We start from the raw sequence: 15,870 nt of genomic DNA, 5'->3' as shown, positions 1-15,870 counted from the left end.
AGATGAAAAGGACCCGTGTCAGATAAAGGTCTGTCCAACGTGCAGCAATGGGCGCAGCACTGCACTGATCGACCCATTGACCTCACCTTATTTTCCTCTATATAAATAGTACTGAATGGAGAAAAATAAAAACAAAATTGATCTCATTTTATGAAAGCAGTAACACATTTATTAATATTTAGCTATGTCATATACAATATATGTATAAAAAAAGACACCAGTCAGAAATTGCACATGATGGTCACTCCTCTTTGGAATGACTTGTAAGTCTTTTTATACTCTCAGTTCTTCTCCATGTCACCGGTCTGATTCTTGAAGAAGCAGATATGACACGATGGACAACACATACAGGATGAGCTTGGCTCCGCATGGATTCAACTTAAGATGAAAACAAATTTACATTAAAGGTGTTTTCAGTGGGCAGAAGCGGAGCTGGGTCTTTAAATACTGCATTTTTTTCTCAATATTTCCTATTCTTTGCAACACAGTCAAATATTTCCATGACTGAAGTCAACTAATCATTAAACAGAAAGAAAAACATAAAAAAAAACGTGCAAACATTTGCCCATTATAGCGACGGGCTACTGTACAAAGCTTATTTTTTCAAGAGGCAACACCATTGACACTGCACACAGCATCGTCCAGTACTTCTGATACCGTCATGACAGGAAAATACAGATTGTGGTACATGTCAACACTGATTCTAAGCAGCTATGTGGACGCATGTAACTCAAAATAAACATGAACCTTTACTGAGGATGTAGAAGTAGACATGAACTTAAAACCATGGTGAATGGTCTTTTCATCCACAGCACCAGTTTCACAGTTTAACTTAACTTTCACAAAAAAGCTAAAATGATTCATTGGATTCAAATCTTTAAAATAAAGGATCACTTCACATGATTTGCAACACACACCGACACGCGCACGCCTTCACACGTAAGTGCACAGGAGCACACATGGTGCACCGATTAACCCGTGTGCACTTTCCATAAGCCTGTTATGACAAGGCTTTACAGATCACGTCTGACAGAGGCATTAGTGTGCACCCACAACCCAAACTGTGCTCTCCAAGTGCGGTGTCTTTAACCGCTCGACTACCAGTGCTAATAATGGACAATATTGACACAGACGTTTATGATTTTATTCCCATAGATTCATCTTGTTGCTGTTATGGAGTCGGCTTGTAAAACTGCAACAGGCTCATAAAATAACTCAAAGGATTTGTTACCTTAAGCCAATGTCAACAATGCTGACGCTAAGTTAGATTTTTGTCTGAATTTCTGAAGTGCAAATGGAGGTGTTTAAATGTTCTAATATGAATTAATAGTTACTAGTGTGGAAAAATAGTACATATTTGAAGAAAACAAAAAAACACACTTCCACATTCACGCATGAGCTTCAACTGATCAGCCGTCAGAGGGCAGCGCTTTTCAGCAACTGAAAGCTTTAAATGTGCAAAATTCATACAAGTTCCGAGCATAAATTCTTTTTATATTAAACATAACCTACATTCATATAGTGCTAGTTGAGTCATAGTCAGTCAAACACGAGGGTTTAGCCTGAGGGTGGTTGTTATGTCAGTCTGAACTCAGCTGTCATTAGTTTAAGCTGTTCTCTGTGAACCTCCGCTCTATCTTGTGCCTGTATAGATGTCTGGGAACCAAAGTTCTCCATCTGAAGGAATATGAGCGTCTGCATCAAAGGTCATCCAGTAGCTGTCGAGGTATTTGGACCAAGCGACTGACTGACCACAGGGGCGACTGTCATTGTCATTTCTAGAGACACGCTGAATGCCAAACAATCAATAATCTGACCTGGATCATAGGTTGTTGTTTTTTTAAAACCCTTGGATATATTAAGCTAAGGATTATATTCCACTTGTGAATGCTCTGCTGTGTTCCTGTTTAGTGTGGAGCAACCGTTATGGAGCTTTTCAACAAACAACTAATGTACAACGACAGTCCTCAGTGTTCCTCAGAACTAGTCAAAACCACTTAGGGTTCGTTTTTCTTTTTTTAAAATCCAGTATCCTTTGTGATTGTCGGTTAGCACACCACCTACAAGTACAACACTGTGTTTGCTACAAGATATGGCACAAAAACATCACAATGTGCAACTTCAAGCTTTGGCAACTTAAATGTGTGAGGTAGCAAAATAATCAGAATACATATACATATATATATATATATATATATATATATACATTAACCTCATTATTATCTCATATGGCTCTTCCTACCTAAAGTTGAGCTGTTTGGTTCAAATAGGTTGATTAGGTGTCTGTGTGCGAAGCCGCCTCAGTCACCTCCTACAATACTTTGGCACCAGCAACAACCTGAAGCTCTCTGAGGGTGAACAGCGCGGCGGTTTCCTGGAGAGGGCAGCATCAGGCAGTCGGAGTGGACAGTCTATCCCTGTTTTTCTCCCAGTTCCTCTCGTTTGCACCGGTTCCAGCTGCCGTGCTGCTCTGCGGAGGCAACAAATCCAACTCTACTCTTTGACATCCTTGATGACGGACAGCTGAGACACAGTTTTCTTGACCCGTAGAGCGGTGAGCCGAGCGGCGGCGTTGGCGTACCAACACTCTCTCATCAGTTTGCCCATCACACGCATCGCCTGCAGAATCAACAAGGAGACGGGGTCACTGACATTAAAAGCCAAAAGGCAAAGTGTCGGATTCATACAGCGAATAACATAAATGATAAGCTATTAAAAATGTTGTATGTAAACTGACTCTCTTATTGGTAATATTCAAAGGGGAGTGATCTCACCTCTTTGGAATAACATATCATTTTGTGGACAAAGGTGAATAATGTGATGTGTCAGAATAACAGAAACTGACTGAAGGAGGTGAAGCAACATTGAAAAAAATGGAATGTGAGTTATACCTCCTGTGCTTGTATATTCGACATCTTCCTCAAGGTTTGCTGAGGCTTTTATTGTTTCATACTGTACAACTTGCATTGTTATATCTATCATTTTGTCAAGCATTTTTTTTTTAATTATTGATACCACTGGACATCAAATTATTTGCTGAGATCTGGGAACACGGTAATATTGTTAAAATTATACATGAACGTCTGAATAGAATGTTTTATACAGAGACAGACTCACAAATTGATTGATTCACAAAAAAACTGATACAAAATCTCCTTTATCCCAGAAGCTGTCTGCGTCTGTCATTCCACAGCTTCGAGGTGCAATGTGAGTGTAAGTGTTGTGTCTGTTGATGTTTTTGTTTTTGTCGGTGTGCCCTGTGATTGTCGCTGCAGACCAATTTCCCAATGGGGACAAACCCTCTATCTAAAAGAAAAGGCTTTTATACTTGCTCCGAACACCTGAAACAAATGCACATGAAAAATGAGACTAGAAGTTTGTGTGCAGAATGAAGAGACGCTAAAAATCCTTTGTGCTTCCTCACACCTGGTGAGGTGGTTGAAGTCGTGTAACTCTCGCTTTCTTAGAGTTTACAATGATGGTCGAACACCGATGGTGTTCAACCGTACAACAAGAACTCAGTTGTGCTGCAGACCGCTGCACAACATTAAAAGAATGAGAGATTATGACCGAGACTTTGGGAGCACTCACTGTTTGCCTTTCTGATAAAGTTGTTCAGATAATCTGGCTCGTCTTTGTTGCCCCCTTGCATTTGATTTATTTGATTTGATGTTCCCAGAACTCGGCGTTTACTTTGGTGAGTGCACAACCAAATAGGAGCGAAGGCCACAACTTCATAAAAGACATTGGGAAATTATGAATCGCCTGGTTTCAAAAAATGATTTTGTCCAGCTCAGTTCCATGACTCTGACCACAGACCGTGGCCTGCATCCGACTGTTTTCCCTTCAGCAGCAAGTTCAGTCTCTTTTTTTCCCCACAGATGCTCATCAACCACCTGTCTGCAGCACAGCTTTTGTGGTTGACCAATCATATATCACGGTGACGGTGACATTATCTTACATGCGGCTACATCAGACAGATCTTTTTCTCCGTCTCACCTCACAGCTCTGCCACTGGTTGGGAATGCTTGGTCTGAGCTTCTGATCACACACCACCTTCCTCATGTCCTCGACGGACGGATCTGAAGGCACAAGGTCGTAATAAGGCAGCTGGAAGTCTTCATTAAGTCCTGTTAAAATAACGAAAATTGTGTTTTTGTTCATGATCATGATCCACAGACGAGACGAATGACGTACAGTGTATGAAAAAAAGCCAAGGGCATTAAACTAAGTGTGTGCCAGGGACAAACTGACAGCACATAATGACTGACTGTTATTGGAACAATTACATTTGCATCAGTGGTGTCACGTATGTTCTATTAGTGCCACAGTTCTCCTGGCTGATCCAAACAAGTGGGAGTGTATATATGTGTGTGTGTGTGTGTGTGTGTGTTTCATTTAAGATACCCCTAGCGGAGCATCTTCGGGCCAGTTCCCAGAACACCAGGCCTAGTGAGTAGATATCCGCTCGCTTGAATGATTCAAAGTTGCTCATATTGATTGTCTCATCCAGAATTTCTGGGGCCATGTACCTGCAGAGGACAAAATGATTAAGGCGTAAAGCAATAAAAAGCCCAGTACCTCTTAGATTTCCTTAATCAATTTGAGTGTGTTGATTTGTTGTAACTCTTTGTCCCATGTTCTGATTTTCAGAAGTGCAGAACACATTATCTTCATCAATATGGAGCAGCTCAAGAAAAACAAGCAATATTTGTCAAATGTAATGTTCCTGCAGACTTATTGATTTGTATTCTTTAAAGTTGTTTTTGTTCAAAACATGGTGACGGCAGAGAAATTTTGAGACTAATTTGCAGACTCATGGAAAACCTTTCACCACCAGTCAAAGGGACCAGATTTAAAGTGTCCTTTGTGTGAGTTAATTGTGTGTTGTTGTTGTTTTTTTTCATGTGATGCATATCCAACCTCTTGGTTCCCACTCTGTGGTTGGACGGTATGTCAATGGCGTTGGTGTTGGAGTCGTGCTTCACAGCCAAACCCAAATCTGCGATGACCGCTGTACCGTTCTTCTTCACCAGCACATTTTTAGACTTGAGGTCTCGGTGAGCGATGGCAGGCTTCCCTGGAATCGAGAGGGTGACGAGACAGACAAAGAGTTTGGATCTTTCCCAGATTAGTTAAAACAAAGACACTTTTTGTAAAATGAATGGAGAAATTAAATATCTGCATCGCTGCTTTGCATAACATCATCTAGTACAAATGAACATGGTTGATGTGTTATAGGTTTTACTGTGTAGATACTTCAGTAGCAAGATGACTCAATTCAATAGCAACAAGTTTTAAGAACAAAATGCTAAATATTTGCTAATTGCAGTTTGTCACACAAACCAATATATCACCATGGGATCCCTGTAACTATTTTACTTTTTAGAATTAAAGGCAATAGATTACTCAAAAAGTAATTAACAGATACATTTTTAATGAAAATACTAATTAGCAGCAGCCCTAAATTAGTCCAATTCATCAAACAGACCATTCGAGTGTGAATCTGGGTTATGATGATTATTGAGTAACATCCTAAAACATTCTAGAGGCTTTACTGTGCACACAAGTGCCAAAATCCTTTGAATTCTCTGATATGAGCTCATTGTCCTCCGATTCGTGTTCTTCATTTACTAAGTGCAGCCTCACCCTGCGTGCCAATGATTTCCATGTGGAGATGTGCCAGCCCACTGGCGATTGATAAAGCCAGGACGATCATGCCTTCCATTGAAACTGTGTATCTGTTCAGGTAGTCGTACAGGGAGCCGTGCTCATGGTACTCTGACACCAACCAGAGCTGAGTCCACAAGCCATTATCTGCAGCACACAGCAAATAATACAGCCACAATGTTGAAGCAGTCACGGCACAGAACTGTGTGGTTGATTAAATGAGGTTAGTGTATTTAAACTCATCAAGATGTTACAGCTACCGCGCTTATTATACATGCGAATGTTCAAACCTTTGTTGTCAGCAGCAATGAATCCCAGGATGTTCTCATGTCTGAGCATGATCGTCTGATAAATCTCCGCTTCACGGAACCAGGACCTCTCATCCCTGGTGGAGAAGATCTTCACCGCCACGTCCTCTCCTCGCCACTTGCCCCGCCACACCTCGCCAAATCGACCCTTCCCTATCGTCTCCTGCAGCACAATGGTCCGAGCTATGGTTCTCTGCACCAGCAGGGGCAGACCTGCCAGATGCAAAGCAATTGATTCCTCCAGGAAGATGACGAGCAGCAGAGATAAAATGTTTCTCAGTAGATCACAGCCTTAAGGAGTGCAGGAATGCTATGAACAAAAGTCATTAATATAGTAAATCCCCCCATAATTCGAATATTCCTATGTGATGTACATTTACTTCACCAACCCCGAATGAATCAATCAGCGAGTGCTCACAGCCTGCGCCCTCGTATCAGTTGAGACAGCTTCTCTCACCTGATCCAGAGCCCGAGGTGCTCATGTCATAGATCAGCTCTTGGAGACATTTGTCAGGTGACATGAGCATCTGGTCGTCCTGCGGCTCCTCTTGGTCTTGCTTGTTGGCTCGACTGTAGGCACAGTAGTGGCCCTGCACAACGAACACACCGAGGAGGATCCCCATACATAGCAGGCAGGACGGCACCAGGATCACCACAGCGAGCTGCAGTCTGCTCCAGCCAGGTTCTTTCAAAGGCCTCTCTGACAATATACATATCATACGCAAAGTGACAATGTAAATCGAATCTAATATCAATATTTTAGTGTATCATTTTAGCTTACATTCTCCTTGAATTTAAAAAGGAATCAATAGATTAGGCAGGGATTCTGCAATTCAGTTTTTTGTCGCTGAACTCTCTATGATTGTTGCTCCCTCTAGTGGCCGTTGATTATGGCATTAAGTTCCCTGCAGACAACAGACTGGGGGTCGAAATCGTCCTCTCGGGTTAACAATAGGATTTTATTGGTGTTTTACAGCTGACGGCCTTGTTTGATGTTCTATATAACACTCAACACAGTCTCAGCAAAAGTTACGCCACAGCATGTTGGCAATCTTAGAATTCAGAGAAATGGAAATTGTACATTTAGCAGATCATGAAAAAGTTAAGGCTGCCAAAAACTGTGGCAGACATCTTTTTTGCCCAGACAGACAGAAATTTGAATGCACCAGTAAATGTCATTGATCAAAAGTGGTTTAAGAGATACAATGCTGTACCAACCATAAACTCCTTTCAAAAAAACAGAATCAATTTTTTTTCCTCTTTTCTCTTCTTTCAACTTCATTAAAATAGGTTATTAACAAAATAGACATGCACTGATCAGAAACAGGCGCACTGTGAGGCCTTGTAATAAACTTGGGGTTTGGAAGAACCACGTAACCTAGTATTTCTATCCATGACCTTCATTCTGTCTTGCGTGGGTGGACAGAGGAGACCTGGACACGAGCAAAAACAGCAGAGCAGGCGGGCACGGCGACAATACCAGATTTACAGATACGCTCACGAAGGTGTTCACAGTGAACACTGTAATGGCATTGTAGCATAGTACAATGATAATATGATTACTACAAATGACGGCTCCGGGGAAATACAAAGAATTGCTGCACGACAAAAGACTAACTGGAAGACAGCATGATAAGGACAACTTAGATTTGCTGCAGTCTCATATTAACAGAAATTAAAATCCCAAAATCTAAGAAAGTAGTCCAGTGTAAATTTAGCCCTGTCATCTTCTCTAATCCCCAGAGCATGAAATGTCCTCACCAGAAGAGCAACATGCAACATCTGCAGAGGGCCCATTGTGCAAAACAACACGTCCTGAACTAAACCACAGTTTCCTTGAGACATCTTTGGCCTTTTACCTAAATACATATCCTGCCATGTGTCCATCTGGAGCTTAGCAAATATGGCGCAAAATAAGACTTGACTCTTCTATTGCCCAGTGGCAAAAGGGGCGGGCTTTATTTGTCACTTTTGTGTGACTCAGCCTGCCTGGGACGAGGAGGTAATCTCAGTAGTAATCATTACTTTTCAACTATTTGTTGAACATACATTTTTTAATAAATGACAGACGTAATCCTTGCCAAGGGGTACATAAACTGAACTAAACTGTATATACAGCTACAGAAAACCCCTACGACTGTTTTAGCTTCACTCACTGCGATCTACTGTCACAGCACTGATGAACATGAAGTTTCCATAAATGAAAAAATAAGTGACACACCACATGAGCTCATGGGCTAGCATTACAGCAGAGCGGTGGAACAGACCCGTTGTCGTGTCCTCATTCACAGTCAACACCATCGCAGCCTCAGGCTTCTCGCCCCGACTCGTCTCATCAACAGTCTGCAGCCTCTCTCACTTTAAATCTCCCGTATAACCTCCCCATTTTATGAAAGTGACCGTTCCCTGACAATTCCATTTAACTTAAATCATTTTAGATGCATACATCAGTTGGGGGGAAAAGGGTGGAGGATGAATGTTTATTTCACACTATGACCAAGGCTTAATATTGTTGTGCAGGGTTCTGATGTGAATATAGCCAACAGAGTATACAGCAGCAATGACACAAGCATTTATTTTACCAAAAAAATAACAATTGATTATTTAACTCAGGAAATAACCAGAAGATTAAGATATAATATAAATATTTGCTTTGTGCCAATTTAAAATCAGTCAAAAAAAAAGAGAATCAACGAATTGACGAAGAATCACTCAATTGTTTGCAAGCACTGAAATACATATTAATGGAACATTATATTTCATAGGTTCACACAGAGTTTAATGTGTTGTGACTGCCATTCTATTAAATTGAATTAGAATTGAAACCAGACCACTCAGACGCCTCTCAACACAAGGCACTAGAACACTTTTACAAAGTGGTGCTTCATTGTTATTTCTTTTAACTTTTTTCTTTAGCTCACTGATCAATACTTTCATATGAACAATGGTCGAATGACTCACGCGCATGATGACATACTCACAGATAATAATCTCCTGGCCCTGCAGGTCTCCTCAGCTATAATGAGTCTCTAAGCATCTTTTCTTTCGCTTTTACGTCCCACTTTTATTCGGTTCACTCTCATCTACAGCAGACAGCAGGTTTTTTGGGGCGAAAAGCTCTGAGAAACTCCACTGCACTCGACTTTCCCGGCACCAAACAATAAATTCTGCAGGCCAAGAGATTTTTCTCAGAAACAGACCAAAAACCAAAACAGAGCTAGGAATTTTAAAAGATTAGAAATTAGACTTATCATCATGTGGACAGAAGCACAACTCTGACATTAATGCTAATGTTAATCATATCAGCTTTTGTTGTTTTGCAAAAACTTCCATGAACCACCATGGTAAGACTGACCCTATAACCTCCCAGCATTTTTCACAAAGTTGAATATCCACAGGTGTGAAGTAATCATCCTGTGCTTTAAGGCCAACTTCCATCCAACAGATGCACGGGAGGCTCTTAACTTGCAGTAGGACGACATGCCTGGCAAAGTATTTATTTATAAATCAGGGGAGGATCACTAACCGCCGTCCCACAGCCCCTGCCAGATTTGTTATGTCACAGGATCTAGAAGGATCAGCATCCACCTCGTCTAGCCGGGGCCAGAATGAGTGGGAAATCCCACACTGATTGTGCCGGTGCCGCTGTCGACAGAATGCAGAATCTACTTACTGGCGGTTCTGACCGGATGAATCCATTTTCGCAGATTTTTCGACTTAAACAAAATCATTAGCGCAGAAGCACCACAATCTTCTTCTTTTTTAAACCCTCTCTATTGAAATATAATGATGATAATATTGGACCTGGGTGTACCTGTGTGTAGGTGCAGAGTCTCATTGTTGCAGTAGTCAGTGAAGCAGCAGTTCCTCTTGGAGACATTACGAGAGCTGTAGCAGAAGACCTGGCCCTTCATCTCAGTGGGCGACAGGCAGGACTTCACCGTCTCCTCCTTCCCGTCAATGAGCATCACGGAGTTCCAGCAGGCGCCGTCTGAGGTCGTCTCACAGGTGTGGTTGGCGCACAGTTCGCACACACACTTCAGGCCTGTAACACATGATGGTATCACTCACGCTGGTTAGACAGACAATTGTTTCCCTCACAGATCATTTCCAGTAGTTAATCCACCAATTTGCAGTTTTATTTGCAGAATGTCATTGTTAATGGTCTTTAACTCTTTAGACGCTGCTGTTATGTAAGCAGGTCTGTGCTCTTAAATGGCTGGAGGTGGAGGAACCAGTGTAATGCCTCTTACTTTAACACCCAGCTAATCTTGTGTTCTACTTGAGGACTGCTGTCATGCTTTGTTTGATAACACTGAGGGACTGATAAGATAGGCTGCACTTGGCTGCTCACTGGGAAAAACCTGGAAATAAGTGTGCGAAGCTTTTGAGTGAAAGTCTCTGCAGTATTCACAAATAACAACACTGAGATTAACGGCTGCATTTATAAGTTTTGAGCATTGAAACTATTCAAAAATGAACATAGCCTCCATTGTTCAGTTTACCTTCCCAGGTGTCTGTCAGTCAATATAAAATCCAGTAAAAATTGCTGGCTGCTGTCTGAAATGTGTGTCCTGTGTGTAGTGACTTTTTTTTGCAGACAATTGCATCTTGTTGTAACTGAGGCATTAACAAACAATTAAGGTTGGTTTTTTTTGTCTTATACCAAAGCACCTCTCTTTACATGACTTCATTTGTGTCAGTTTCACACCACCTCTTTTGTAAACATATTGTAATTGTCATTTATAAACAGATTGAAGAGAACTGCTTTAGGTAAGGTTATAAAGAATCGATGTTTGGTTACAGTTCATCCTTGACTCTTGGTGTGGATAACTCCCACACACCCTGCTGTGCTTGTTTTCGGGCCAATCGTAACCCTCCAAGAAGCTGAAGTTGTTTGCATGTATTAGGGGAAACTCAAAAGCCAATCTTAGAAAACATTTTAACTATTAATACCAAAACCTGCCACTGTGAGAGTTAGACATTAAACTATGCATTGCAAAACTGGAAAAACATTAGAAAACTGTTGTGAGGGTTCGTGCTGTGATTCCCACTTTTGTAACTCCGCTTTGAATATGATTTGAATTATCCAGTGCATGGATTCATTCAGTGAAAGGATTTTTCTTTCTGTGAGAATTTTAAAGAGGTCTAATCTTTGAGAGCTGCCAAACAAATCAGTAAGGATGGGCTACGAAGGTCATGATACGGCTTAAATGATACAGTCGTATGTCATCCATGTAGCAAATTAATACAAAGCTAGAACAGAATGGATCGAGGATTGACCCCTGGGGTACACCGCAACAAAACATTCTTACAGAACAATTATAAAAAGAAATATTTCATAGTTATCCATAACTTTGTAAATTACCAGCCAGATGGAGTGCTCAATATTTATCATTCATGGAGACAATGACAATAAATTCTACCTTTACCCCCTGGCACTTTGTACTGAACATGTAATGTTTCGAACTAGGGCACAATTACAGTTTCATTTTTTAAAACAGCTCATTAATTTCATAATACAGCTGGGCACCTACACATATAGGAATAAGAAGCCCCTCTAGGAAAACTATGAAACAGTTTAACCAAAGATTAATACATATTTGCAGTATCAAGCTAGTATAGGATTGAGTCAAAATGAAAAAATGACGATTCTCATTGGAATAAAGGAAGATGTCAACCAGTGAAATATACTGCAACTTTATCTTTTCAAAGACTTTGTAAAACTCCTGCAGCAGTAAGGTAGACCTCTTGACAGGAGACAAAAAAAGTTCAAAACTTACTGGAATGTGACAACAACAAAAAATTCTTTCACCGCATACCTGGGAGTTGCATGGCAACAACTTTCTCAAGGACAAGGATAATTAAATAAAGTTAGATTTTTCTATGGTTCTGTAACTGAAAATTAAAAGGGGAGATAGTTTTTCATAGTGTCCGAGCATCGCTGCATCTGTGTAATTATTTATTTAATCATGGAATTTGGCAGGAAATTAATAACATTAAATGCTCTTCATTGTTTAGCATTATTGGTACCATAAACACCGAAACCTTTAATTTAGCAAAATAGAAACTACAAGCTAAAATCAGCATAGGTGTCTCCTCAAATATACATCAAGGTAGAAAGCAAAACGTCATTCCTTTTCAAGAAATTACATAAAATTAATTTAAAAAGATGCGTTCACTGCTCCATCTTGTCTGTCAATATTAGGCCATGAATTTTTCTTCACATGAGATCAACTGTAATATTTTCACTTATCCGATACTTAAAAAAGAAAAGTCTTTGTGCAACAAATCAAGATTGGCATCAATCGGCACTGTTAACGTGAAAGCTTAAGTATTAGGCTTCTGCAGATGTGACAGAAATCTCTGTTAGTAGACCCTCCAATGCCCCACCTATAAAAAATAAATAACCGTTGCTTCCCTTGACATATTATGAATATAGTGGAATGCATGTCTTTGAAATCCATGGATGGGTCCAGAGCGTTGCCTGAATGTTTTACTGCAGCCTGACTAGGCCACACAAAGTCTGATATGACATTCTCCAAACTGGGCAACTGTTGCCCATCAGTAGAATTTCCCCACCTTATATTTACGAAGCTCTAAATCTCCCGGCTGCTTTCCCCACTCTCTCTGCGTCATATCTTATGGCATAGTGCAGGTAATCAGCCCGGAGTGTCACTTTACATGTGATTCCACACGGACTGTCAATTTAAAAGTTATTTATCTCTCTTTGGCTTGACAGAGAATGAGCCACAAAAAAAAGGGTTCTCAGAGCCAGAAATCATTGAAAGATAGGCATTGCACTGGAGGTATTACAACACTGTACAATTGACAAAATTCATGGTTTTGTAAATGGAGCAGTTATCCTGGACAAAATGTATCAGAGAAATTGACTGTGGAGATGCAGAAGCATCTTAAACAGACATTTTGGTATATTTTCCACACATGCTGTAATGTGTTGAAGCATTTACTCTCATTCCCTGTGAATTCCTAATGGATAGCTCTGCAGCTCCCTTTAATCCTGGTCCTCCAAATGAAATGAGTCATTTCCTAAAGGACCAAAGCTGATTAATTGCGTGTACTCCTGAACGTGTCAACGCAATGGAAAATGTGTCACAGAGAATATCGAGTCAGGAACTGTAAATAATGCATAAGCTTTTTGTGTGATTTTAGGGTGAAGTAGGTAAAATGCTAACAAACATTGAAAATGTTGCCTACGATGGAGGAATCTTTTATAGCAGTGGATACTATTTGTCAATTGAAAGTTTTTTCCAATGCAAGAAATGTAGAAATAACTTTTTACAGATGTCTGAATCTAAATGTTATCCTTTCATGGACAACATTCTTTAGTAATTAGTCAGATGCAATAATAATTCACATGAGTTTATTGCTGAAAGGTGGTTAAAGTAACCACAGTGGTCCTCAGCAAAAAAAGTGAAGCCACTATTAATTTACCTGCATTATACAACGTGGACTGAGAACATCTCTGACAAAAAAAAACACTCTGCATTTAATTATTTCTACCAAAAAAGTGCACTTCTGTTATTGATGTGTCTGAACAAGAAATGTCTGATGACCGACAGACAAACTTTAGTGTCTTTTAGAATTAACCAAACTACCTTTTGTTCTCGCCCCATTGGAAATATATGGAAACAGCTCCCACACAGTGCTGTCAACCAGGGACATGTTTCATTTCTCTGACACTTTCTATTTCTTCCTCTCTGGTTCCTTGTTCTGTTCTTGTTTTTCTTTGACTCTGTTCATTGCAGACATTTGTGTCATCAACAGCCACCTTGAGTATTTGATCACAATAAATGCAGAATTACCACCTGGTGACCACAATGTCATAGTATCTAATGTGAATGCAGAGCATCTAACCATTATTCTCATTATCAATTGATCTGCTAATTATGTTCACAGTAAATTGTGTGAAAAAAAAAGGTTAAAAAAAATGATGAAACATGCAAATCAAAGCATCCTAGTTTGACATCTTCAAATTGCTTCTTTTGTCCAAACCAGCATTTCAAAAACCCTAAGACCTTCTGCGTAATATCACATGACATGGAAAAGAGAGGCTTGAACCAGAGGAGTCTGGTATTATTAATTGGGAAAAAATGACTGACATGAGTGATCACTTTTCAAAATAGCTGCAGATGAATGTTTTTAGTCGACTGACGAATCAACTAATTGCATTTTAGCTCTAGTAAGAATTCAGTCCAAAAAATTAAGTCAAACAAAATCAAATGTATAACCTTCAACATATAAACAGTTAAAAGAAAAATAACATTCAGATCTTAATAAAACGTGTAAATGTCAAACTGCTGCATGAGACTATACTCAATTTAAAATTGTGCCAAAACAATGACCTCACCATAACCTCACAGCTTGATCACCGACTTGTGTGCGTAAAAATGAACTACATATACAACTTATGATCTCTTTGCTGTTACTATATTGGTTTCATAATGTGCCCCTCTAAAGTTAGTAATTGCCATGTGTTGCCAGGACACGTGTTTTCTTGAAAACAGCTGTGTTGAACAAAGAAGAACAACTAATGACCCACGGCTGCATGTAGTGTCATAACTCACATTCAAACCGTATGATCGTTTGCTCCGTGAACGCATGGTGTCGCGTAAAGTGAGCGAGAGGGACGTGTCGGCCACTGTACCTGCAGTCAGCTGGGCGACGGACAGGAGGATCAACGCCGCTTGAAAGCTCTGCGTCCCGGTACGAGTCATGGCAAGTCACGGCATCGGCTCCGTCTCCGACGCGCCGTTTACGCAGCTGCTCCGCACGCGGCCAACGCGGCGTTGCGCATGGCGGGTTAAGTCCGTCGGCCACCGCGGAGCCTCGCGGTGAATGAGCGGGGAGGGAGAGTGTGCACGGCGACGAGAGGTTCGCTCCGCCTCTGCTGAGCAGACTTTAAGAGGATTAGCTGCTGCAGACCTCTGATAGAGACATGTGAATTAGAGCCAGGGCGAAAGTGTGTGTGTGTGTGTGTGTGTGTGCGGCACATCCACTCAACTGCTGCAGGTCCGGTGAAACAGCACGTCCCGTCTCCTTCTCCGATGTGGAAATGACCTGAGTTCACCGAGCTGTCACTTCTCATTCATTTACTAAATATACATTCATGCTGTGAAAGGACAACAGGTTAATGTAATCCAGAGTTATCTTTGAGGACGTAGTTAGAGACTATCACCAACAAACAAGGTGTAAAACGCACACACACACACACACACAGTCCCAAATGAAATATGAACATTACAGTAGCTGCTTTAGGGAAGTTCATCATGTCCAACTCCACAGTGATCGTGGTTTATAATGACATGTAGGTTTTCCAAAAAGCAGCCAAATTTACCTGTTTGCGGGTCCAGGTGATGAATGGCTGCTTTATTGTTTGGAGTTACTCGTGATCATTTGACTAAAACATATATAAATGTATGAATGTGTACTAAAGTGCACCCAAAAATAAACTCAAACTATCTTAATTTTTGACAGGAGGCCACATTATAAATCATGCAGGACTTTGTTGATGTTGAACTTTAGAAAATGCATGTTCTCAAACAAATTAGCATTTAATTGCCAAAGACAAATTAACAACTTTGTGTCTCCCGAGGAACTGGGCAGTTCTTTGCTCTGGCTGTTTGGTAATCCAGCCGTAAGCAGCCTATCTTGCACCCGTGTGGCGATAGAAATTCCCCTCCCTGGCTGTGGGGAAGCACTCGGGTCAGCGAAATGGAAGAAAACCAGTCTAGGTATATACTACAGCCAACGTTCCTTCCAAGACTAGACGCTCGCAGGTGGGGAATGCTGAGCGAGTCTGCTGCACGTTCACCTGTGTTCAAAGTTCAACTCACCTGTGTGCAATAAGTTATTTACAGCAGGTCATAGT

General features: G+C 40.7%; 1 protein-coding gene across 2 annotated transcripts; it reads right to left on the bottom strand.

Annotated features, from left to right (window-relative positions):
• Positions 1–143: 143 nt before the first annotated feature.
• On the bottom strand, positions 144–15,010 carry LOC118320346 (activin receptor type-1C). 2 transcript variants are annotated; one of them, XM_047337092.1, is made up of 9 exons: positions 14,647–15,010; positions 9,793–10,023; positions 6,436–6,678; positions 5,961–6,191; positions 5,650–5,817; positions 4,924–5,080; positions 4,408–4,532; positions 4,000–4,082; positions 144–2,619 (listed from the first exon to the last, which is right to left on the bottom strand). In XM_047337092.1, exons 1-9 carry the CDS (start codon positions 14,714–14,716, stop codon positions 2,494–2,496), a joined length of 1,434 nt encoding a protein of 477 aa, XP_047193048.1. In that variant the 5' UTR covers positions 14,717–15,010; the 3' UTR covers positions 144–2,493. The 2 variants fall into 2 exon arrangements, with proteins under 2 accessions (XP_047193048.1, XP_035506895.1); XM_035651002.2 differs by having other exon boundaries at positions 4,000–4,130; positions 14,647–15,003.
• Between the last annotated feature and the right edge of the window lie 860 nt (positions 15,011–15,870).

This window comes from Scophthalmus maximus, chromosome 14 (assembly GCF_022379125.1).
Source record: "Scophthalmus maximus strain ysfricsl-2021 chromosome 14, ASM2237912v1, whole genome shotgun sequence".
NCBI lineage: Eukaryota > Metazoa > Chordata > Actinopteri > Pleuronectiformes > Scophthalmidae > Scophthalmus > Scophthalmus maximus.
The sequence above is the reverse complement of the archived record's forward strand: the minus strand, read 5'-3'. Positions and strand labels throughout refer to the sequence as shown.

Coding starts and splice junctions, on each gene's coding strand:
- LOC118320346 (XM_035651002.2), bottom strand. CDS start 14,716: ATGACTCGTACCGGGACGCAGAGCTTTCAAGCGGCGTTGATCCTCCTG. Junction 4,533..4,923: donor CACAGAGTGGGAACCAAGAG/GTTGGATATGCA, acceptor TGTCCTCTGCAG/GTACATGGCCCCAGAAATTC. Junction 4,131..4,407: donor CCGAAGATGCTCCGCTAGGG/GTATCTTAAATG, acceptor TTATTTTAACAG/GACTTAATGAAGACTTCCAG.